Source organism: Micromys minutus, assembly GCF_963924665.1.
Source record: "Micromys minutus genome assembly, chromosome: 2".
Taxonomy (NCBI): domain Eukaryota; kingdom Metazoa; phylum Chordata; class Mammalia; order Rodentia; family Muridae; genus Micromys; species Micromys minutus.
The window spans coordinates 23583521-23609416 of NC_137971.1; the positions used below are offsets into that span (position 1 = coordinate 23583521).

General features: G+C 42.6%; 1 protein-coding gene and 1 pseudogene across 8 annotated transcripts in view; one reads left to right on the forward strand and one right to left on the reverse strand.

The window, feature by feature from the left end:
* Positions 1-25896, forward strand: part of CPEB3 (cytoplasmic polyadenylation element binding protein 3) — a 182813-nt gene that overhangs the window by 100564 nt on the left and 56353 nt on the right. For all 7 annotated transcript variants that reach the window (XM_080911222.1, XM_080911221.1, XM_080911223.1 and 4 more), the window contains 2 exons: positions 13844-14011; positions 15183-15272. In XM_080911222.1, coding sequence (XP_080767348.1) covers positions 13844-14011; positions 15183-15272 — 258 coding nt within the window. The remainder of the gene's footprint in view (positions 1-13843; positions 14012-15182; positions 15273-25896) is intronic.
* On the reverse strand, positions 8012-11522 carry LOC308416933 (septin-7-like; annotated as a pseudogene). Its single transcript has 2 exons — positions 11456-11522; positions 8012-9311 (listed from the first exon to the last, which is right to left on the reverse strand). The product of its transcript is annotated as a septin-7-like (transcript).

Genomic DNA, 25896 nt, shown 5'->3' on the forward strand with positions numbered 1-25896 from the left:
TGGAATAGTGAGCATTTCAGGAGCTCTGCATACTGAGCAAAGAGCTGGAAGCAAACACCTAGTGTGTGTTTCAGCTGAGAGGAGAGGGTAGCGCTGAGACTGTCATGTCCTGAGTGTGCATGAAGCCAGCTTGAGGAAAACCTGGCGATGAGATGGCCCATGCTGTCATGATGAATGGCTTTTGAATCAGAAGTCTATGTTGGAGCTGGAGGAGGAAGGAGGTTGAGGAAAACAGTGGACAGGAAGGATTAGGTGGGGCTGTAGCTCAGCACTAGGAGTAGTGGTGGGGAGGAGAACTATGTGCAAATGAATAAGACTAGAATTAAGAGTCAGCCTTTTTATTAGCCTTTTATTATTTTATTTTTATTCTGTTACTGTGGACACTGGTATCTGTTACATCAAAGAATTTTAACATTATCCTCCAGGAATATTCTTCCTCTAACAAGCTTAATGTGCATGCCATATAAAATCTTTGCTTACATGCTTCTCTTCTGCTTCCTCCCTTCTTTCTCCTCCTCCTCCTTTTTAATAGGGTCTCTCTGAGTCACTCTGTAGCCTGGCATGCACTGTGCACAGGTCTCCCCACACTGTGGCAATGCTTCTCCTTGTAGTCTCCCCAGAGCTGAGCTTGCGGGCAGGTGCTACCACACTTGCTGCGCACACATTTACTGTGTATTGTAATTTTAGATTTCACATGAACATGAGGTCTTGTGGGTTCATGAAGATATCTGTCTACAAGATACTTAACTGTGCCAGTGGGGGGTGTGCGCGCGCACTGTTGTGTTTGACTGAACCCAAGTTGTTATGCATGATAATTATGTGTTCTACCACTGAGCTCTACACCAGTGTTATTGATATTTAACAGAATTTTTCTAGTTATATAGTAGCAAGGAAAATTTGTAAGTTTCTATTTGAACAGTGTAAGTGAGCAAATTTAAAGAAATATTGGAGTTACTATTACACATATTTAGGCCATAAACACGTATGTACTCTAATAGATGACCTAATTAACTCAGAAGTTTTTTTTTTTATTAGATACTCTGTATTTACTTTTGAAACGTTATCCTCTTCCCCCACCCCGCTCCCTTCCTCCCTTCCCTTCTTCTACTTGTCTTCACGAGGGTGTACTAGCTCCCCAATCATCCTCTCCGCCTCATTGCCTTAGTTTCCCCTACATTGGGAAAACGTGCCCTCACTGGACCAAAGGTCTCTTTTCACATTGATGCCAGACCCTGCTATTCTTTGCTATATGTGCAACTGGAGCCGTGGGTCTTTCAATGAATGCTCCATGGTTGGTGATCTAGTCCATGGGAGCTGTGGAGGGTTTGGTTGGTCAATAATGTTGTTCTTTCCACGAGGCCACAACCCCCTTCAGATTCTTCATTCCCCACCCCCCACCCCAGCACCCTCGCCAGGGTCCCCAATACTCAGTCTGATGGTCAGAAGTTCTAAGGTTTAATAAACAAATGTGTGTTCTTTAGTTGAGGGCATCTTTCTGTGGCAAGCCAGCTATGAGAGGGGTGAGAGCATGGTTCAGGCCTGGCGCTATGCTGATGCCAACCGAGCTCCATGAGCTTGGTTATTGAAAGATACAAACAAATATCCGAAGCGAAACAGACATGGGTTGAGGAATGTAATGTTTGTGTTTATAACCTCCTCAGTGTTAATGGTCAGTGTAGGAATGGGAAACAGGAACAGGAAAGAGAGGGAGAGGAATCCTGTCTCACTTCTCACTGTTGTGAGAAATTGGTGTGGGAGGAAGCAAAGGAAAAATGAAAACGTAGTCCTGTGCCCTCAATAAGTGTTTGCATGCCTACCCCATCTTACTCCAGACATGGTCTCTCACTTTGCTTGGACTCTGCTTTAGATAGGACAGAGTAAATAAATGAGACAAATATTAAAGAGACAAACATTTTTATCCAGTTGATAAAATCCAGGGACTAGTGAGATGGCCCAATGGGTAAAGACACTTGATGAATAAGTCTGGTGACCATGAATCAATTTCCAGATCTTACATAAAGATGTAAAAGGAGCCAGCCACACTGAATTGTCCTCAACTTCCACATGTGTACCATCACCCATGAGCCTACAGAACACAGTAATGAAAGTAGAGTAATTGCTTTAGAAAGACCCACTGAGGTGCTGTAGGCTTGTAACCATAGAACTTAGCAGGTAGAGGCAGAAGGATTAGGGGTTTAAGGCCAGCCTTTGGCTATATAATGAATGTAGGTCAGCCTGAGCCACAGGAAACGTTAACTTGTCCGTTCTCTCCTCTCTCCATCTGTGTTTAAGTACAAGGAAGGAAAGAATGGGAGATGGCCTATCTCAAGTGATGGAGAAGCAGATATTTAAAGTGAAGCACAATGCGAAGATACCTGGGACTTTTCGTTTGCGGAGATAGGGTCTCACTGTCTGTTCTAGGCTGGCTTTGAACTCAGGGTTCCCCAGTCTCTTACCTAGAACATTAGGATTGCAGGCATACACCACCATGTATGGTTTTTATTTTCTTAAATATGGAAACCTTCAAACTTATAAAAATATGGAATAGTTTAATGACTTCTCCTCTGGCCTCTGCAGGTACCAATCATGCATTCATTGCCCATACATGCAATCAGATAAAACAGTGTTCATAAGGGAAGAGGGGGAGAATTGGCCTGTATAAAAGATTTGATACAAAGTATAATGCACTATACAATAGCTACAAATATTGAAAACAGGATGCCCAGAAAAGATGTCAGCCACACAGCATTCTACTCGCCTGAAATTGCAGAAGAAAGTCTACTGAGACACAAAGGAGAGTGATGGCCTAGAACTGAGTGGTTGAGGAAGGTAGAATGTGACTTCTAATTGGTTAAATGTATGAATTATATGACATGTGAGTTATGTTTTACTAAGACTGTTGTCTTTAAGAAGACTTGAGACAGGCTGGAGAGATGGCTCAGCGGTTAAGAGCACTGGCTGCTCTCCCAAGGTCCTGAGTTCAGTTCCCAGCAGCCACATGGTGGATTCATTGCCCTCTTTTGGTATGCATGAAGACAGCATACTCACATACATAAAAAAAATCTTTAAAGGGGGTGGGGGTTGCTGGGGAGCTGGCTCAGCTGTTAAAGACTAGGCTCACAACCAAACTGTAAGAAGACTCAAGGCAAGGAAGTGGTTGAAACTGATGAGTGTTAGGAGTTTGGAGGGAGGAAGGGGGTCTGTTTTCACTGGCCTTTTATTTATAGGGATTTTCAGCTTTGTCCAAGTATGGAAGGAGATCATTGCAGGGCCTAGTGATTAAATTTATGTTTCAAAAACACCACTCTGCACTTGGAGAGGAATGGAAAGAAAAGTGGATTGCCTAGTCAGATGTCAAGGTGACAAGAAATGGTGGAACGCAGGTTAGTGTGATGGCAGGGAGGTTGTAGAGACATTGACCGTGCGATGTGTCCTAGAGAAGAGGACGCAACAGAATCGGAAGAATGGCATTGTGCGGATGGATTAAATGCAGCAGTCACTCAGAAAGCAACCTTGGTGATGTTTGGGTTCTGGCAGAAGCTGAGGGGTGAATGGTAATGCCATGACTTGAAACGGCAGTGAGAAGAAGGAATTTATGGTAGATACTGCGTTTACTTGTAACTGGATGTGTTGGCACACATCTTTAATTCTCACATGCAGGAGGCAGAGGCAGGCAGATCTCTGAGCTTGAGGACAGCCTGGTCTATGTAGTTTGTTTAGGCCAGCAAGGGCTATATCATAAGACACTGCCTCACAAAATTTTTAATAAGAATTTGCTTGTAAGCCTATGATGACTCGGATATACCACTTTTTAATATAAAGTAAAAATCGTTTTTATTCTGTGCAAGGCATGGCGACATTGTTATCCCCACACTGATGCTGAGACAGATGCCTAGGCAGGAGGCTCCAGAGTCTGAGGCCACCCTGTGCCACATGGTGAGACCTATGTGAAAAAAGAAGCAAAGCCAGACAAGCAAACAAAATGTGCTCAGTAAGAGAGTCTGGAGCCTCTTACTTCCTTATGAAGTAAGACCCACATAGGTGATCTGTCCTCTCCAAAGTTGAAGACTGGAGATTCAGCCAGAAACTATTTCAATTTCTGTGGAGGTATTTTAGTTAGTTTTAGAAGGCTATTTATCATCATCCATTTTTGTTAAATTCCTAAGCTGATTCTGAGCTGCCTGAAAGAGCCAAAGGGTCTGAGAGTGGAACTGTTGGACCAGAAATGCTCTGGGCAGCTGTAGTCCTAGCAGGGGCTTCAGCAAGAGCTGGTGTGAATGTGTTTAGAAGCACAGCATGGCCACTGCTCTGGTTTCCCATCATTTGCTGGGGGAAGGAGCTCTGCTGAGGACAGTCTTGAAGCTCTGCCTTGCTTGTTAGCACTTTGCAGGTTGTCTGACACTTTGCTTCTGCAGGCCTTTCAGCTTCAGGTCATTGCCACTTTCAAATATTATTCACCGACTTATGGATCAGACATTGCATTCCGGACAATAACTAAGAATATATGCCAGGAGCAGATGGGAACCCACATGGCCAAGTTAGAACACTCAAGAAGCCTCTTTTTCTAATGTTGGAATATTGTGTATAAGTTTTCTGTGGAAGTATCTTGAGGTTCTAATTTGGATTTATACTATCTTCACAAGGGAGTAAAAGTCTTTTAGGACCTAATATGGATTGTTTAATGCATTTTGGTGTTGGGGAATGTTTTTCTTGAAAAGGAATATTTCAGAGGGGTGCTGGGAAGTGAGGTAAGACTGTAGCATAGCTCACATGCAGCTTCTTAAGATTTCAGTTACTAATTACATGTCCAGGAACTAAAATTTCCCTAAGAATATATCCCTTTTTTGAGACAGGATCATCCTAGACCCAGTCACTATTGCTCACATTTAAGGAAGGGCCTTGCTGTCTGGGTAGGCTCGGGAATACTCTGCAGGCCAGCGTGGCCTCAGACATGAGATCCTCCTACTCAGCCTCCCAAGTGCTGAGATTTCAGGCATGTGCCAAACAGCCCATCTGGGACAATTTGTTTTGAGTCTGGATAGATGCCAACCAAATGACTACATGGATAATAGCCTCCCATGGGTTCTGAATACCACTGCACTAACTTACCCTGGTGACAGTCTGCAGCAATGAAAGTATCACTGGCCTGTTTCAGAATCACCCCTCGCAATAACAAAACAACATTCATAGCCAAAGGCCTGAGGTTCTGTTCTCAGCACCCACAACCAGCCATATGACTCCAGCTCCAGGGGATCTAGCATCCTCTTTTGGTATCCATATGTACCTGCGACACAGGGCAAATGCACTCGGACACCCAGATGTACACATTATAAAGTAATAAGTAAACAGTCTTATGATTAGAGCAGAGGGAAATAGATGGCTGTCAGAGCTCAGGACCACTCTAGCCTACAGAAATGCTCCTTACTCTTCTCTCTCAACCTCCCTCCCTCCCTCCTTCCCTCCGTGTGTGTGTGTGTGTGTGTATGTGTGTGTGTGTGTGTGTGTGTGTGTCTGTTTCTCTGTCTCTCCCTCCCTCCTTCTCTCCATGTCTCTCTCCCTCTTCCCCTCCCCCTCCCCCTCCTCCCTCCCTCCCTCCCTCCCTCCCTCCCCCCCCCCACAATGTAGTCCTTGCTGTCCTGGAGTTCTCTATGTAAGCTAGACTGACAGTCTTTTTTTCTGCTGGGTCTTGAACCTGGGGACCTTATGCAAACTAAGCAAGTACTCTGCCACTGACCCCTACCTCTAACCCTCCCTCATCCCCATAAGTGTGTCTTTCAAGTGCTTCCTGTAGCAGTTTCTCACCTGTCAGTCACCAGGCAGCTATATCACAGTAGAGCTGATTAGATTCCAATCATGAGTATACTTTATTTAACTCGGGTGTTTCCAAGGTTTATACATTTCATACAGATGTCTTTTGATGACCACCTGCTGCAGACAGATAATACCATTCAGTGGCTCTTGAACTGTAACAGAGGAATTGCTGGGGTGGTGCAGATTAGTAGATTTGAGGACTGGGTTTGGAGCCCATGTTCTTAGTTCCTGCTTGCAGTTAGAGAAACATCACCTATGTGTTCACTATTTTCAGTCTTGTTCCCAAGGCTGCCTCCGTTGCTAAGGCCTGTAGCACTGTGAATACTACTGCTGAGACAGAGGCATTGACTTGAAGCCTTGGGAAGTGTCTTAACTCCCCATGACTGATTTTGAAAACTGTCCAGAGTTTTACGACTCTTGCTTTTATTTTCCTCTGGGGAAGCTGTGGTTATGTTGGTCATGAGAAACAAGGTTTTATTTGTTCAAAAGTGTCTCAAATATCTGTGAGTTTCTCACTGTTCTGGTTGAAGACTTTCCTATCACCCATATGGATAATCACTGATTTATTCATAATCTCAACGTATCCTCCTACTCCCTGGGTTCAAATTGCCAGTAGAAAGGATAGAAGCTTGTGTAGGATTTGGGACATAACATAGTCAGAGGTAATTGATTCTGGCAAGACAAAATAAATAGAACATTTAAAATGAGTTAAAGTATAATAGTTTCTAGGGCATGTGTGCAAAAATCCTATGTATAAAATGTTTTATGAGGGTATAGCTCAGTTAGTAGAGTGTTTGCCTAACATATGTGGAGACTTGGTACAGTCCCCAAGACTACAGAAAAGCAAATGTGGTAGTGCACCTAGCACTTGAGAGGTGGAGACAGAAGGAAAAGTTCAAGGTCAAAGCTAGAGAGATGGCTACTCTAGAGAACTTAGGTTAGATTTCCATTACCCATAAGACACTCACAACATCGATAACTCCTTCCCAGGAGATCTGAGAGTATCGGGTATTCACATGATGTACAGACACGCATGCAAGCTAAAACCCCACACATATTAACAACAATCTTTTAAAAGTTTAATATTGGGGCTGGAGAGATGGCTCAGAGGTTAAGAGCACTGACTGCTCTTTCTGAGGTCCTGAGTTCAATTCCCAGCAACTACATGGTGGCTCACAGTCATCTGTAATGGGATCTGATGCCTTCTTCTGGTGTGTCTGACATACAACAAATAAATAAATAAATGCATTTTTTAAAAGTGTTTTTAGTCACAGCATTTTTTATTATGTGATTTTTTTTTTTACAATACAAACAAAAAAATACAGATATGCAATATATTGATACAGCTAAGTTCGGAATGCTGACTTTTTTCTCTCCAAGAGGCTATGATCCCCATTTCTAGTGCAAGACAGTGTAGGTAGAAACAGCCTGGGCATTAGCTTCACAATTTGCCTAGAAATGATCTACAAATGCATTTTTTTTTCTACTGCCACTTATCATAAAGCGTAAAAAGGGAGTTAAAGTTTTCTTGTTGGTTTCTACCATATGAAAGATGCTATATTCTATTTTAGCAGGGCCAATATATGGAAAATATTTAAATTAAATATTATTACAAAAATGAAGCAGTAATGAGATTCTGGCTAGAGGGGTACTAAATGAGAATTATTTGTGTGTGTGTGTGTGTGTGTGTTTAAGACGCCAAAACAAACAAACAACAAAAAAGGATCTAGGTATACCGTAAGAATACAGGTTTTTCCCATGTGTACTTTTAAACAATGGAAGTGTCAATCAATATGGTCCACAGTGTTAGACTAAATACATTATTGTGTAAGCTGTGTCAGATGGAACCTCTGTATTATAATTATCATAGAGAAGCATAGTTTGCTTCATATTATGGCAATTTATCCTCAGTGAAAACCTTCCAGAGTCCTTTTATTTTAGAATATTCTGTAAACAATCAAACCACCAGAACATGCTTGTACAACAGTAAAATGTTTTCTTGCATTAAACTGAAGACATCTTTTTAATTTAAAAAAGAAAAAAGAAAAAAATGTAGAAAGGTACTTAGAGTTGTTCATTTCTAAGTACACAATATCCTAGACAATTCAGGGCACCTTAATCTCCTTTGAGAACAACAACAAAAAATGATTTTTGTCATGCTGTTAAATCCGTCATTATGGATAAATTTAGTGCAAGTTGGTCAAACGGATCCAGCAAATACTGATTTCCACACTGGCATATTGTCAGCTAGCACGTAACTGGTGGTCATTAGCATTTCAAAGATCTTGCCTTTCTTCTTGTTCTTTTCCGAGGTTCTTGATGAGTTCTGTTACTCTAAAATACAATGTTGAGCTCCCCAGTTTGCTTTTTCTTCTTCTAACTGACGTTTCCCCTCTGACTCTCCGTGCTGTGCTTCTAAACTCTTTTTCGTTTGCTCGTGGTGCCGCTGGAGCTCTGCTTCAGAACCCCTCTGTTTTGAACTTTTTCTTTGACCTCCATCTCAGACGCCTCCACTTTTCATCTTGGCTACACGTTCCCTCCTTCCGTCCGTGCCGGAGGCTCTTGGTAAGTTGCCCTTTGCCCTTGTTGTTCTCCATTGTGAGTCACTGATGCTCGTTTCCTGCTTCTGCAGTTCTCATCGTGCACGTTGTTAGTAGCATCTTTCACGTCCTGCACGTGTGTTCCAACCAACATATTTCTTAGAACTGTAGCATCACAATGGTCACCATTTTAACTTCAGCCACACCCCAAGGATACCGCCCTCCTGTGACTCCTGCCACTCACTTCAATGGTAGTATCCCTGTCCAGCACAGCGAGAGGCAACCGTCCTTCATCTCCTTAACATGCTCATTCTCTTCTTCGTTATTCGTCTCTGCAAATTCATATATCTTAATTTTATGGTCTTGGGTTTCTTTCATTATCTTCTTTTTAAACAGATGGCATCCCTCTGGCGTAAGTGTGTCTGCTTTGGCAGTTAATGGGATGATATTCACTTTTCATGCAAACGTTTCATAAACTCAATATCCAATGGTGTGAGTTCATGTCCTGAAGGAGCAATGCCCCATTATCAGGCTTCTGACGTCTGTTCACTCGAGACTCTGCATTTAAGTAATCTTCAAATTTACTATCAAGACAGTGGATAAGAGGCTGCCAGCAATTGCCATTATCCACTGCATCTCCAAGTCCTAGAGCATCACCTAACGTCAGCAGCAACTGAACGCTACCTTCTTTGATTAAAGCGTTGGATTGCTCCACCTGTACAGCCTGGTTCTGGAGAAGGTCCTGGATACTCTGGAGAACACAGATCTGTGAGGAAGAATGAGTTGATTAATGTTGACTTTCCCAGTCCAGATGCACCTACTACCATAAGGGTGAATTCAGACCCTCTCTTCACCGGTTTCTGTACGCTTGATGTGGGAGGTTGGCAAATCCCACATAGCCCTCACAGTTCTTCAGTTGAGCTGCCGCTGTGCTGCAGTTAACGCTCCTCTCCTCGGTCTCTGTAATACAAAATATGGAAAATAGTGCTTGTAGGGGTAAGAGCAGTAATAGTTAAGGCCCCACCTTCCTAGGGGATGGTCACGTTTCTCGTGTTCTCACACTCCTGTGCTATATGTGAATATGCTCAGCGGCATGCATGTCTTTATACATACTGTTTTCTTTTGAGATAGAGTCTTATGCTGTAGTCCAGGCTTGCCTGGAATTCACTAAAGTAATCTGGGCTAGCCTTAAACTCATGATCCTCCTCCTTCATTCTCCCAAGTGCTGGGATTACTGGAGTGAACCACCATGGTCAGCTTTGCACAGTTTTGTTTCCTCATATTTAACACATCTTTGATCCCTCTAATGTGCTCTAACATAGAAGATGCAATAGTTAAGATTCAGTTGGTCTCTATCCTGATGGAAATTATAATGTAATGGGGTGGGGAAGCATAATGTTCAATAAAACCCGAGAAAAGCTATGGCGTTAACTGGGTAGAGTGTTTGGAGGGAGAAGCATAGGATGGTATGCATGAATTGGAGGGCGCCTGATCTAAAAGTTCAGTCCAGTGCCATACAAGAAAATGACCTTGAGAATTAAGGATTAACTATGGGGTAAGAGAGATGGCTCAGCAGTTAAAGGCATTTGCTGCTCTTGTGGAGGACCTGGGTTTGATTCCCAGTATCCACCTAGTAGCTCACAACCATCTGTAAGTATAGCTCAGGGGATCTGCTGCAATAGTTTGTGGGTGCCAGGGCATAAGTATGATGTCCACATATACATGCAGGCAAAACACTCATACAAATAAAAGGATTAGCAATGATTGGAGTGCGGAATGCTTAGAGGTTAGCAGGAACACTATGTCCTTGGCACCTGTGGCAAGAGTAATCAGGAAACCCACAGGACTCTCTGATTAAAGAGGTTACTGAGCAAAGAGCCCCAGCTGCTTTAGGGAAGAAGTGAGTGGGGCCATTGTAGTTCACAGTGATGTTTTTGTACTTGATCCAGAAATCAGTGGAAGGTCATTGAAAGCTTTTCAAGTCCAGAGTGTAGGGTATGGTTACATGTTCAGATTAATGTTGGGAAATCGCTACTTCAGCTTCTTTCCTTCCTTCCTTCTTTCCTTCCTTCCTTCCTTCCTTCCTTCCTTCCTTCCTTCCTTCCTCCCTCTGTCTCTTAAGAAAGCATTGTTGGATTTTAGGTAGAAATCAGTGAGAAAAGGGTTTATGTAGCTACTCAGACTGTGAGTCAAGGAACAAGATAGTGGTTTGGATTAGGGCATTAGGACTAGTGGTCACAGGACTTACAGTAAAATAGTATTTTGAAACTTGAGTTGGTAGAATTTAGTGAGAAATTGATTTGTGTGTATATATGGGGGGCTGGAGGGTAGAGAGTGAATATGAAGGCTATATACTCAGTTTCTGGATTGAATCAGGTGTGTATAAAAGGCCTTTGGTTTTTTTGTTTTTTTGTTTTTTTTTTTGTTGTTTTTGTTTTGTTTTGTTTTGTTTTTTGTTTTTGCTGTATATGTAATGTGCAGTGTAAGAGCCCACATGTATTTGGATGTATATGTACATATATGCAGGTTCGTGGACGTCAGAGGTTGATGCTACCTGTCTCTCTTGATTATTCTCCACCTTAAACTGTCCATATTTAGGCAGGACATTTGAGCCCAGATGTTCCTGATTGTGCTAGTCAAGCTGACCAGCTTGCTTTAGTGATCCCTTGTCTCTGCCTCCTAAGGGTTGTGACCACAGGTGGCCACCATGTCCACCAGGCAACCACATGGCTGCTGGGGCTCTGACCTTGGTCCCATATTTGTTTTGTATACCTGTTGCCCACCGAGCCACCTCCCAGGTGGTCCTCATTAACACTGAAGGTGTGTAGGAGAGGAGCAGGTTTCAGTGGAAGATCAGTTATTTTACTCAAATTCCCACTCCACAGAATCTTGCTGAAATTACCCTCCTGCAAACCACAGGAGGGCCACAGTGTCGCTTGGCTTTTCTCATTACCCGCTGTTTCACAGTTATCTTGTACTTACTTGCCTGTCCCCTCATTAGGCTGGGACTCCTTTGTCAGGAAGTACTTGGATGATCTTGGAAAGGGATAAATGTTTCCCTCGGTATTTCCCACTGAGTGCTGCATGTTAGAGACTTCTGCTACCTTTTTCTGGGTAGTGCTGGAAGTAAGTCCCTGTTTCTTCATTGCAGAGCAGCATTTGCTTTCTCATGAGGCGGAGCCTGACACACATTTCATTCATTTCCTTTCATTTCTGCCTCTTCTCCGCCAGCCTTTGTCTTTTGCACATCTCGTGTTTCTTGAATTGGGATCGAGGGGTGGGAATGGATGTTCCGTGGGACCTGCTGATGTGGCCGAGTGTGGACTGCTTGGCAGATGTAACTGGCTGCTGTAGGGAAGTGTCTGCGGGAAGCTCATTTTGCCTGCAGTTGTTGCAGATTTGTTTCTTTGACTCCCTGTGATCAAGAGTCGTGGAGGGATGAGAGTTTACTATTGTCCCTTCCGACTGGGCTATAAAGATAGGTGGCACAGAGAGACAAACTGTCCTTGGAGCCACGCTGGAAAGAATGAATAACTCTTCAGTGTCTCCTTATCCCCACCCTTGGCCTTCACTGACTCCAAGCTTCAAAACAGTACCTTGCTTATACTGCTGAGTTGCTTGTAATATAACATGGTTTTATTAGCAGTGTTTTTACTTTTTGGCAAAAGAAATGTTTACCATTTTTCTAAGGCTATTTATATTGTTCTTGAATGGTGGCTATAGTGACACAAACCTGGGTCTCAGGGAAGTGGACGGCTGAGTAGACGTTCATGTGCTTGTTTCTGTAAAAGTGTGTCGGTTTATCTGAGAGATGGACTCTTTGTCTTCCCTCCTTTGCTTTTCCTCTTCTTCTTTTTCTCCCTCCTCCTCTCCCCTCTTCCGCTGTCCTTCCTTCCCTCTTCCCTCCTCCTTTTCCTTATCCTCTCTTCCCCATTCTTCCTTACCACCTTCCCTCAGACAGTAAAAACTGGTGGCGAGTTTTACCAGGAACTTACAGACTCAAAGAAGAAAAATTATTTTGTAATTTGGGCCAAACTGAAATTTTCTAGTCATGGCAGCACACACCATTAATCCTAGCAAGTGGGAGGCAGAAGCAGTCGGATCTCTGTGAATTTGAAGCCAGTGTGGTCTATGTAGAGTTCCACAATAGCCAGGGCTACACAGAAAGACAAAACAAAACAAAAAGGAAAAGAACTTTATAGGGATTTTGTTGTTGCTGTTATTTTCCACTTGTTTGTTTTTCTGAGAAATGGCATCACTATAGCCCTGGCTCAAGGGAAGCTCACGGTGTTGACCAGGGTGGCCTTGAACTCACAGAAATCCTCTTGCTTCTGAGTTCCGAAGTGCTTAAATCCATGAGCCATCATGATCTGCATTGGTGTGTGTGTGTGTGTGTGTGTGTGTGTGTGTGAGAGAGAGAGAGAGAGAGAGAGAGAGAGAGAGAGAGAGAGAGTGTGTGTGTTAAAATGCAGTCTAGAGTAACAGTGTTAATATGTGATGACCACACACACCCTATATCACTATATCTTGATTTAGTGTTTTCACTTACATACCCTGTCCAATATTGTTACATGTGTTTATTTTCAAATTGCTGTCCCTTTGATGCCAGGAAAACTATCATTGGCTCGGCTATTAGAAGAGACAACAACATTACCTTCTGTCTTCAGAGCTAGCCTTCCAACTAAAACCCTGAGAGAGCAGATAAAGATCGTGGAGCAATATTTATTTTGCTTGTCCTATGTACTTTCAAAAATGATTTAAGAAAGGAAAATATAACTTATAGGTACATTCTCCTTTTCTTGGTTTCATGAGACGAGGTTTCTCTGTGTGTAGCTCAGACTCACAGAGCTCCATCTGCCTCTGCCCCAAGTGCTGGGATTAAAGACATGTACCACCCCCCTCTCCTGGGTATACTCTTTTACTAGCATTATATTTTTATTTATTCTTTGAGAATTTCATATACTTATAAAATTATTTTAATCCTATCCCTCCTTCTCCTCCAGACCCCCTAACACATGGACCTCCCAACTTTATGTGGGCCTTTTCCTCCAATAAGTCAGAATCCAGCTACATTAGGTGTGGGTCCTTCACCGGCCACTGGACACATCCCCACAGAAAAATGATCTTCCCTCCCCTTGGGGCCATCACCTGCCCGCAGCTCTTCAGCTAGGCATGAGGTCTGGTGAGAGCGTCCTTTCTTTAGAGGACATACACTTAGCTGCAATGGGGACTGTGAGTATAATGCAGTGATCTTTCTTTATCAAGGAAAGCAGATGCAGTTTTGACGCCTCATCCTTAGATATTATTCCAGTCGTTCCAGTGTTGTATGCAAACATGGCTGTACTTGGTGATCTTCAGTTAAGTTTTCAGTTGAAAAAGCCGTGCCTCGTGGTATATTGTGTTCTCTATGCTTCAGTTGTACATGGGCTTCTGATAGAGCACTGTTCTCTAGGAAAGCCATTCTGATTATAGAAACTGCTACTTTGTTTCAGGTCGGTCTTCTCTCTTTCCCTTTGAAGAAGCCTTCTTGGATGACAGCCATGGTGATCAGGCCTTATCATCTGGCTTAAGTTCTCCCACTCGGTGTCAAAACGGAGAACGAGTGGAACGATACTCTAGAAAGGTGTTTGTTGGAGGCCTTCCTCCTGACATCGACGAAGGTACCATACGCATTCATTAACAACTTTACAAGAGATTGACCTTTGTGCATTGTGTCACCAGCCCCCGACTCTTCTCCAAGCCAGCGTCAGCAAACACTTGTTGAATGTGCAATGAAATTGAACTATGACAAAGCTAACTTACACTGTTGCCGTTCTCATAGGTTTGGGATGTGCTCTTTCAGACTCACTCCATTAAAGTTGTAGGTGGCCAGAACTTCATTTTCTCTAACTGTCCTCATATCTGTCTTAATATTGTTAACACACAATATTAGCTTTTCTTTACCGTAAATTTCTTAACAGTACTGAGGGAATAGCAACCTACACTTTAGGTGTTTCAAGGTCACAGTCTTCTCCTTCCAGTGAAAGAAAGATTAAGTAATTAAGCCGAAACCATTGAATGCCTCTTAGTAAAGAGGACAGTATGGAGACACTAGAGAGACAATTGACTTTAACCCTTTCGTGTCACCAACCAGCGCTGTCTACTTGGTTATGCTTGTCCCTTCTCAATAGAATCATTTGTTTCTAAAATAATCCTAGAGATTCCATACAAGTGGATATAATACAGATGAGATTATACGTATATGATTTTCTGTTTACATTTATTAATTTGGGGTGAGATGCCTATGTCACAGCACATGGACAGAGGACAATTTGTAAGAGTTTCTTGCTCTCATGTGAGTCCCAGAGATTGAACTTGGGTTGTAGGCTTCAGAGCAAGGCCCTTTATGCACCGAGCCATCTCTTCTGTTTGTGAGATTATATTTGAAACATCTTCTGCATCTTTACCTTTTTTTTCTAAAAATACAGAAATATCCTCAGTTTTGGAAATCTGTTTTACATGACATAAAGATCACCTTAGCTAGAACTAGATTTTTTTCTTCCAAGTTTCTTATTACATTTATTGGCAGTAAAAGGTAAAGAGCTGAGCTGGAGTTAAAACATGCTTTTCATGATGAGAAGCTAATAGCTAAATACGCTCCCTAGCAATGATATTTTTACTCTGCAGATTTTACTTCTGAGAGATTCTTTAGAAAAGCTCTCAAAAGAAAATAAATGCAAAAGGTGGGGTGGGGAAATCCCTTAAAACATTTTTTAATGAAAAGATACATTTTATGTTTCTCATGGTTGCAGGTTTTCCCCCTTTTTACTAAATTCTTTCTCTGTTTTGTAGATGAGATCACTGCCAGCTTCCGCAGGTTTGGACCTCTCGTGGTGGACTGGCCTCATAAAGCTGAGAGCAAGTCATACTTCCCTCCTAAAGGTAATGAACTCAAGATGTCCCTCTGTCTGTCAGACGCCAGACAGTTCCACATAACAGCCTTACAAGTCTTGAAATAGCCATTGGCCCTATTTTCCTAAGTAAAATAACAGTGATCATCACCAGGTATGGTTTCATTTGGAGATATTTCCCCAGGAGTGTACTGTGTTCGAGGCCCCTGATTTTATTAACAGTGAGATTTTTTTAAATTCTGTTATAGAGGAGCTTTTTGCTAAGTTTATAGTTTCCTAGGATTTTGAGGGATGCCTGCAATGGTAAGTGTAAAATTTAGTTTTATGTGTATTCCTATAGCTGGGTGGTTTTTGTTTTTAAATAGATCTCACAGTCCCGGGCTTGGGAAAGTGAGTGTGTAAAGAATAACTCTGTGCAGTATGCCCATTGTCCGCTGAATGCTAAGTGGGAGGTGGAGAACTAGCTAGCAAAAGAGCCTTCACATCAGCCGGCTTCCTAACTTGTGAGAGGTTCTCCCACCAAGTTCTCAAGTCCTGACAAATATATTGCCTTCTTGATCAGTTTATAGTTCCTGCAGAACCTGGGGAACACGTGTGCTGATGTCTGCTTTGGGCGTGTTCTGCGAGTCATAGAGTAGGGCACTTTGCATTGAAGAGAACGGGTTTCTCTTTCCTCTGTTATGTTCTGCAGCCCGTGTTTCAGGGGCGCCATTCATCTTGGAAAATGACTTGTGATACATTATCTGTGTAATATTCCTCATCTAAGAGGAGGAATTCAGCATCCTTATCTTTCTTGTGCCCTGTGCAGGAGTCAAACTTGAGCTTAAGCTAGGGAAGCCACTGGCTTCCTGCTATGCCCATTTTATTCAGTTTTTTTTCCTCATTTAACCATCCCCTCGATCTAAAACCCATGAGAAGAAGTTAGCCACTGCAGGGCTACTTGTTGCCTTTAATATCATGTTAAGTTTTTGTAAAGACAGACCTATTTCACTTTGTATTCCGGGCTGGCGGAATACTCAGCATGCTTTTGCCTCGGCCTCTCAGATGCTAGAGCTACAGGCACACAACAATATCTGGTTCAGAGCATTTTTACAGTTTGAAATTAAGCTTATTCATCAGAAGAGATAAAAACCACTATACTAATTATTTCAATGGAAGAATGTGTTCCCAACCTTGTGAGCTACACTATGTAAAGTTGTATATGTAAAGATGTTTTCAGGTCAGGTATGCTGGGACATACTGTGATCCAGAATTTTATCAACGAGTGAATGTGGTCATCACATTGTGAAACATGTTATACATTTTACAAAATGACACATGTGAAAAGTGTGTCTAAGAGTGATAGTTACAAAAGCAGTCAGACTGAGAAGATTATGAAAACCATTCTTGCATACAGATGTCAAATGTCATTGGAAGAATAAAAAGGAAATTAATTATATATTATGTTCACATTCAAATTATCATCCCAAGTGTATATCTGTGAAAAATATTCATTTTGCTAAATGTCCTTCTTATAATATGTAGATTTGTATGAAATTTTAGCTTTTACATATGTGCATTACATATAGTATACACTTTGTAAAGATTTATTTATTAATTATATATAACTACACTACAGCTATCTTCAGACATACCAGAAGAGAGCATCAGATCTCATTACAGATGGTTGTGAAGCCACCATGTGGTTGCTGGGATTTGATCTCAGGACCTCTGGAAGAGCAGTCAGTGCTCTTAACCACTGAGCCACCTCTCCAGCCACCCCCCCCTTTTTTTTTAAAGACTCCTTTTCTTTCTTTTAAAAGATTTGTTTATTTGATTCTGTCTCAAAATAAAATAGATGGGAAGGGCTGGTGTGAAGCCTAGAAGCGTGGCCTTTGCCCAGTGTGGGAGGTCTGTACCACAGTCACACAGTATTATAAGAGAAAGAGGAGAGGGCAGAGGGAGGGAGGGAACAAAGGGGTGGTAAGAGACAGGGCCCTGGCACAAACAGGGTATAGATGTTAGTGTCCAGGAGTCTCTGAAGGAGTCCATGTTAGGTCTTTTGGGGATCTAGAGAAGATACCATTCCTGATTTTAAATAGCTTCGTTTTCTCAGAGGTACTCAAAGATACCAATATGAAATGTTGAATGGTAAAGTATGAATCCTGACACTAGGTTTATGGGGCTTTCCTTTCTTGCATGGCCCTAGGCTGGATATATAACCTTTCTGTGCCTTAGTTGTATTGCCAACAAAGAAAGAGTAAAATAGTACCTATTTCATGGCGCTATAATGAGGGTTCAAAGGAGTAAATTCTGTGTTTATAACATGGTATTATAAATAATAATTCTTTTAAACTGTGGACCAATCTGTAATCCATATCAAGGGAGTAAAATTATTCTAGGGATTCAGAAGAGATTGCTGTGGGATGTGTAAAATCCTGACTTCTAGAGAAAGGTAGAAAAAGAACTGGCAGAAAATGCCAGGGGAGTGTGATCAGCTTTATTTTCATTTAGGTTGGCTGCTTATGGTGACCCAGTCAATAAATAAATTACTATTTTCATTCTTAATCTCATTTAATCATCACAAATTTTCAAAGTAGGTACTGCTGTGAGGAGATACCATGGCCAAGGCAACTTATAGAAGAAAGCATTTAATAGGGGGCTTGCTTACAATTTCAAAGTGTTAGTCTATGAATATCATGGCAGGGAGCATGGAGGCAGGAAGGCAGGCATGGCACTAGAGTAGCAGCTGAGAGCTTATATCATATCTGCTAGCAGCAGACAGAAAGAGACTGGGCCTGATGTAGGCTTCCAAAACCTCAAAGCTCATGCATGCCCAGTGAAACATTGCAAGGCCACACCTACTTTAACAGGGCCAAACCTTTTAATCCTTTCCAAACAGTTCCATTAAATGGGTACCAAAACTTTAAATATATGAGCTTGTGGGGGTATTTTCATTCAAACTACCACCCCACCATATCATTGCCATATTATAGAAGCAGAAATAAGTTCAGAAGAGAGTAATTTGTCAAAGGTCATAGATAGCACTGTGTTTTGAGCTAAAACAGCCTGCTCTTTGAAGTCAAAGGCTTTCCTTCTTCCCTCCATCAGACAGGATCCCATGATGCTAGATTAGACTTAAGGTATGCTATGTAGCCAACCCTGAACTTCTGGTTCTCCTGCTATACCTCCCAGGTTCTGGGGATTACAGGTGTCATGCTGATGATTTAATCTAGGGCTTCATGCATGCTAGAAAAGACTCTACCAGAGGAGCTATATCTCTGGCATCTCTCTTGTTTGGGAGAGGGGAAAGTTTGAGACAAGGTCTCAATAGCCCATTCTGGTCTTGAACTTTATATGTGCCTGAGGTTGACCTTGAACTTTTTAGATACTTTGATTACAGGCTCATACCAGTATACCTAGCTGTGAGTCCATAGTTCTTAATTGCGTTGTATTGTCTCATTTAGAAATAAGAATGTTGGGCTAGAGAGATGGCACTGACTGCTCTTCCAGAGGTCCTGAGTTCAATTCCCAGCAACCACATGATGACTCACAAACATCTGTAATGAGATCTAATGCCTTCTTCTGGTGTGTCTGAAGACAATTACAGTACTCACATACATAAAATAAATTAATCTTTAAAAAAAAGAAATAAGGATGTCACAGAGATGGACATGTTTGAGATAGTTTAAGGTTGAGTGAAGTCAGAGCCTTGATCTTGATATAGGCTGAGTAACTTATATTCACAAATCTGAACTACAGACCACCTGCAGGGAAATCCCGTTCCATACCTTGATGGAAAATTATTAATCTTCCCAAATTTCATCCAAAAATGAGGATAATGATTATGCTGCCTTAGTTAAGTTTCATTGCTGTGAACATGGCCAAGATAACTCTTATAAAGGAAAACATTAAACTGGGCTGTCTTACAGTTCATTCCATTATCATCATGGTAGGAAGCATGACAGTGTGTAGGTAGACATGGTTCTGAAGGAGCTGAGAGTTTTACATCTTGATCTGAAGGCTGTCAGGAGAGGACTCTCTTCTAAAATGGGCAGAGAATGAGCTAGGGCTTTAAAGACTACCCCCACAGTAACACACTTCTTCCAACAAGAGAGACTGTCTCCCATGGACAGTCAGGAGGAGGGTATCTTTTACATCTTGGGCAGAACTTGTGCAGTAAGAGCCTTCAAAACCCACCTACACAGAGACTTTTCCTCCAACCAGGCCACACCTATTCTAACAAGGCCACACCTCCTAGTAGTGCCATTTCCCATGAGCCAAGCATATTTAAACCACACACATGCCTTTATGTGGTTTCTTATGCTTAAACAAGAAATTGTAGATGGGATATTTTGCATGGTACCCAGGTATGACTGAAGGATTGTTTGTTTGGGCAGAGTAGTGGTTTTCCTGCTAGGATACTAGCAATGAGATATTACAAGAATGGGGGAAAGAGGTCACTGGTTCTGGTGATGGAGCTGGTGGTGATGGTCATGGTGGCAATAAATTCAGTGGCAAGGTGTGTTGAAATTCCTCCCACTAAATGGTTTACTAATTAGCGTTGTTGATCAGGTTGCTGTGTGGATGATTGACGAAGAGTTTGGTCTGTCCTTATATCTGATCTAAGAGGAGATTCCTAATGGGCACTTGGTTTATAGTCAGGCTGTTGGGAGCATGTGTCTCAAGTCACCTTTTTTTGAGAAGAGGGAGGGAAATGAAGAACAGTAAAGTTTATAGCAACGGTTACTAAGATGATAAAATAGAGATGACTATGGCCTTCTTGTCAAATACATGGCATTATAAATACCCAGTAAGTGGGCAGAGCAGCGGAACCAGAAGAAAACAGTCTGGTGTTCGTTGAGCGAGTGTTACTTCGTGAGCAGCAAGAATGACGGTGCCTCCTCAGCAGAGCTCAGCAGCGTGTTTCCTCGTAGGCTTTAGTCCTGCACACTCGTCTGTCTGTACACAGGAACAGGAGCATGGCTGCTGAGGTCAGTCTGTGTTCACATCTTAATCTCATCTCCCCACAAGCATCTAATGACTTTTGTTGGCTCTGTCATGTACTCCATACCCTACTTTATTTGCTTGCTGGTAATTTAACCCATTAGTAATAACACTTATGTTCATGTATTCTTGTCTGTGTCTTTTTCTTTCAAGTTGTTTCCTTTAGGCTAAATTAGAACTACTTAACTAGAGATGAAAATCTTAATGACTCCGGATTTGATGCCACATGGTTTCCCAAAGCATTCTCTTTGTGAAGTTTATGCTAATTTGGACATCTGCACCAAGTTTTCTCTTTAGTTCTCTTTAATTCTAAATGGCATATTGCAGCTGTGAACTCACCTTTCTGCTTCTTTGTTTGGCAAATAATAGACCTCTGCAGAAGCCAGGGCCACAGTGGTATGAATCATGGGCCTGAAATGGCTCAGTCTCTTTTCTATCCAACCTGATTGGCTGAATCTTGGCTGCTTCCCACCATCACTGCCAATCTTAGCAGAGTCCCATATGGGAGTTTAGGGTGACCTTGAAGTCCTACTGTCTTTGAGTACTTCTATTACAGATATACCATAATACCCAGCCCTGCCGTCTTTTGAACAGGACAGAAGAATCCCCTTAGAGCAGTGGTACTTCTTTTTGTCTGAAACTTTTCACCCAGGTTTCTGAATATGATGCTTGCTTTCTTCCTTCAGGCCTCTGATTAGATGTCAACTTAACAACAACAGTCTTGCTAACTCTGTATCTAAAGGAGTTGCCCCTCTGTCCACCGCTTCCCTCATATTTCTTTCGTAGCTCAGCCTGCTTTTCTTTGCAGTACCTATCCTCCGCTTTCCAAACTAGAACGTAAGAGCCCGGTGATTCTTCCTGTTTCGTTCACTGCTCTGTACTGAGCGCCTCCTAACCCTGGCACATTTGCCTCAAATGTTTTTAAATGAATGAACTACAGCTTTACAAGTGCCGAACAGTTTTGTTACTTGCTCAGAGAGTAAAAGTCCATCACTTTCTAGAACTGGAAAGTTCCTTAAAGATCATCTTAGTCTAACCTGCCCTTCATTTAAAGATGAAATAGAAAGGAGAGAATATCTTTTAATTGCTGTACAGTTTTTATTAGACTGACTTGACCCTGGATTATTTATAGTTGGTATTGTTTTACTTAGTATATAAAGGAAGTAAATGTTTAAATTCATTTTTACCTAAGAGAGAAGGCATGCTTAGGCTATATAACCTGTTCCTCTGTTCTCACATAAGTGGGAGTCTTTCCAAAGAGCTGTCTTAAGCTTGTGGTAGGTCTGAGTTGTCTTGTGTCCATAGTTTTGTGTCCATAGGATTACCTATAAATGCCACCTCACCATTTATGTACCTGGATGAGATGCCTTATAGTTGAGTTCTTTGCCTGGATAGATCACAGGTACTAAGATGGGAGCTCTGCTCAGGGGTGTCGTTGTCCCTGGAGTGTGATTTGGATGAGCTTTGCTGTGAGCGGGTGGCGTGGTGGGCAGCGCAGATGTGAACACAGGGAGCTAATTCTCCGTTAGACTGCTGCGAGTGTAATGTAATTGTGCTCAAGCTCAGTGTTTGTAGTTGAGTTCCAGAGAGGAAATCTGATTAGTTCAGTTTGTGTTTGCACTTGGCTATCACGTAAGTTATCCCCAAGGCAGAGCCCTGGGTTTCTTGACTGCTTAATAAAGGAAAAGCTTGCTCTTCCTTCCTTGAGCACAGAGCTGTGAGTGCTACATCTAGGAAGATAGCTTGGTCCAACAAATGTAGGGGTAGATATTTAGTATAATCTCTCACAGTGTCTCCTGGAGAATGTCTCTTGTCCAAAGTTGCTGCCTCTAGAGCTATAAAAATGTCTTCCTACCCTGGACTTTCTGCACACAGCAGCTGCTCCTGATACCGCTGTAATCTAACCTCAGGAGGGAATGGAACCTGAGGGACCACACAGAGAATCTAACCATGGAGAGCAGCTGTACTGCGCCATCGTTGGCAGAGGCTTCTGGGCAAACACAGGGCAACAGCCAACCTCAGATATTGGGCAGAAGATGGCCATGTGCCTCTGAAACCCTCCAGAATCTGAGATGCCAGCGATGGAGGAGGCTGTAATCCACAGCTTACCTGGGCACCTGATGCAGACTTTGTCAGTCTAGACATAGGTACTCAGAGCGACTCAGGTGAAGACTGCCACGTTCAGAAAAGCATGACATCTTTTTTTAAAATAACATGTTGATTCTCATTTATGTGTGTGGTTATTTTGCCTGTGTGTGTTTCTGTGCTTGTATGCCTATACATCATGTATGTCCTGGTGACTCAGAGTCCAGACAGGTGACAGCAGCTATGTGGGTGCTTAGAATAAAACCCAGGTCCTCTGGAAACATCAGCTGCTGCTCTTTAGTATAGAGCCATTTCCTGAGCACCCAAAGCATAGGCTTCTGAGCAGCTGTTTCAGCTGCAATCCTGGAGTTTTCTATGCTACGCAAGCTGGCTCGCTTGTTGACCTTGTGACTAAGCCATGCAGTTGTGATGGTTTACGTAATACCAGCATGATTTGTGAGCCTGGCATAAGGCAGGCCACGTGGATTCAGATCCACTTTGAACCAGCCAGCGATGGTGATACTGTTTGAGGAAGAAGAAGGGGGCAGACATAGGTTGCCGAGTGACTATGGTGGGCTGGAGTGTAACACCTATTTCATTTTCCTTCAGTTGGTCCAAAATCTGACTCTGGAAAGACAGGTTTGCAAATGTCATCTTCCCCCTTGTGGATAATTTGAATGGAAATAAGTCAGTGTTGTTCTAGTCTCAGATTCCACGTTTTTCTACCTTCTGGGTTATGTAAACTGATCAGTCAGGAAGCCTGGTGAATTTAGCATGTATTTAATCTTTCACACTCTATAACAAATACTTTGAGTAATATTCTTTTATTTTCATCTCATAAATGTAGGTCTTGGCTGACAGTACTAACACTGGTGAATTGTGAATATATATTAATATTTTATATACTTGCAGTTCTCATTCCAGGGAGTAGCTTTCTTGTGAAGTCATGGAAACTGCACTGTGCTGTAACAACGCGATTATTATTATTATTATTATTTTTTTTTTTGGTCTTGTCCTCGTAGACAGATGGAGCAGCTTCTGTTCTTACTTTTGAGATCATAGTACATTCCCACTCAGGGGTTTCATTAAACACCTGTCTTCTCGGCACTGTACTAAAGTTGAACTGTGAACTTGGATTTTGTGAACCATTTACATTTTGGGGAACTGTACAGGAAGGAGAACAGCATTCGGGGCATGTAAGCCACAGGGAAAACTTGAGCAACCACAGAAATAGACACAGTGTGTACGAGGTCACAGGGTACATACTGTGCTCAGGCAGAGGTGTTAGGAAAGGGCAGGTGCTTAATCCAGAGAAGTTGGAAGAACTCATGAGGACTCTATTTGGAAGACAGCACCTCTCAGAAACGGAAATGAAATGCAAATTTGGCAGGTGAAGGAGAGAGGATGTTTCAGTTTGGGTCTGGACTGACTGGCAGGGTTTTGGTAGGATCAAGACTGAAGGTACGACCAAGAGAGTAGATTTATTAAGTAAAAGGATTGGAAATGGGAACCTGGGGCCAGGGGAATGACTCAGTCACTAAACTGTTTGTCACATAAGCATGAGGACCTGATATCTGTCCACGAAAACCAGGTCAGGTGTGGTGGTATATGCCTCTTATCCCAGCACAGGAAGTGGGGAGACAAGAGGGTCCCTAGGGCTTGTTGGGCAGCTCATTTAGCCCAACCAGCAAGCATCAGACCAGGAAGAGGGCCACCCAAAGTTGACCTGTGGCTTTCACAAATACACACACACACATACACACACACACACATACACACACACACACAGGCTTGCACAGTCACACCCATTCATACCCACACAGGGGTGAGGAGAAAGGAGGAGGGGAAAACAGCTATGAGAAACTATATAAATTATTGAATGCTAACAGTGATCCTGGGTTGCCTTCTAAATAGAGTAGATGCCCATAGTCTTGAGGGAAAACTGTTACAGAGAGAAATGTATTGTCAGCCAAGTCAGGAACTAACCTGAGCACATTCAAGTCAGAGGAGAAAAGGATTTAGTGTCAGAGCTTAGGCCTGAGGACATGGCTGAGGGACGTGTCTGCTGAAAACACAACTGACCAGCTGTCTGAGGGTGAAAGAAAAGTAACAAATACACGGAGATACCAGGCATCGGGAAGAGGTGCCAACAGTTACAGTTTGACATGCAGCACTGAGTAATTTAATCCCTGCACCTCAGTGTACTCATCTGAGGTAGTGCCTCTCCCTGGGTTTTTCAGATTAGGTAAGACAGTACACACAAGCGCCAGCACAAGTCCTAGGATCAGTCAGTGTTAAATAATATGCCCTCCATGAAAATGCAGTGCTTAGTAATAATAAAATCACCCAACTGGTCTGGTCAGTTCCTTCTAAACTCCCAGTCTGGTCTGTTTTTCCCTGGCCAGGTGCTTATTAGAACTGACAGTGACTGGAAGGACAGACTGGCAGAGCTCACAAGGCCTTCTTTATGAAGAGAGTGTAGTTACATAAACAGCTTTAGTACCTAATCTCCCGTCACTGCCCTACAGAAAGTGCTCCGCCAGTCTCCATTTCGGGGCTGCTGCCGCTTAGTCATCTCGCTTTCTTGTTCATTCCCAACTCCTCCCACCCCTGCTCACCACAGCCAGCCCACAAGAAGCAGTGGTTGGTGTAGTAAGAAGCTGAAAATGCACCGAACCAATGTATATTCCAGCCCCAGGTAGTAAATATAGTCTGACTCCAAGTGGCATGTTTAGGAATCCAGGGCAGTAAGCAAGTGCATTTGCAGGGCCAGCTCTACATTTGAGCAGGAGCTCTGTCTTCGACACTTTCTCTCCATGTTTTCACCTGTGCCCAGTCCTCAGAGTGCTTCTGCCATCACTCGCTTACTGAAAAGAACCTCTCCTCTCTCTGTGAAGTTCAATTTTCAAAAATGTTTAAAGATTGATTCTTTAGTTTTTGATGCAGTTTCTTATTTTTTTAAGACTTAATGTATTTTTCAACTTGTATGTATATATGTGTGTCACATGTGTGTGCCCGTGGAAGTCACAGAATCCCTTGGAGCTAGAGTTGCAGGTGATTGTGAGCCACCCTAGGTGCTGGCAAAAGAACCCCAGCCCCTCTGGAAGAGCTGCAAGTGTGCTTAACCACTGAGCCATCTCTCCAGCCCCTAATATACTGCCCCTAATATAGGTGAGAGCACTCTCCTTGTCCCCATTACCTCATTGTATATTAAAGGATAAGTTCCTGTGCCTAGGGCACACAAGAGTTTAAGCCATTTTAGGGTTGAAGTTTTCTAGACCAATAGGAAAATAAATGAGAGTGCTAGGTCTTCTGTGTTCTACGCAGCAGGCAGAGGATTGCTGGTGTGACTCATTCACTCCAACCTCGTGTTCTAACTCAGAACTCACTTGCTCCTTTGCAATGAGTCTGAACTTGGCCTGTCTGCGCCATGGCCTTGCTTCTTGGGGGGGGGGGGGGACAAAAACAGTCCTCCAACTAGATCTGGCTTCTGCTCTGTAAGTTCTCTGAATGGACACATCTGCTGCAGTATCTCTTACTAGTGTCCTGTAGGACATGCCCATGCCACACTGTTGATGAAGACA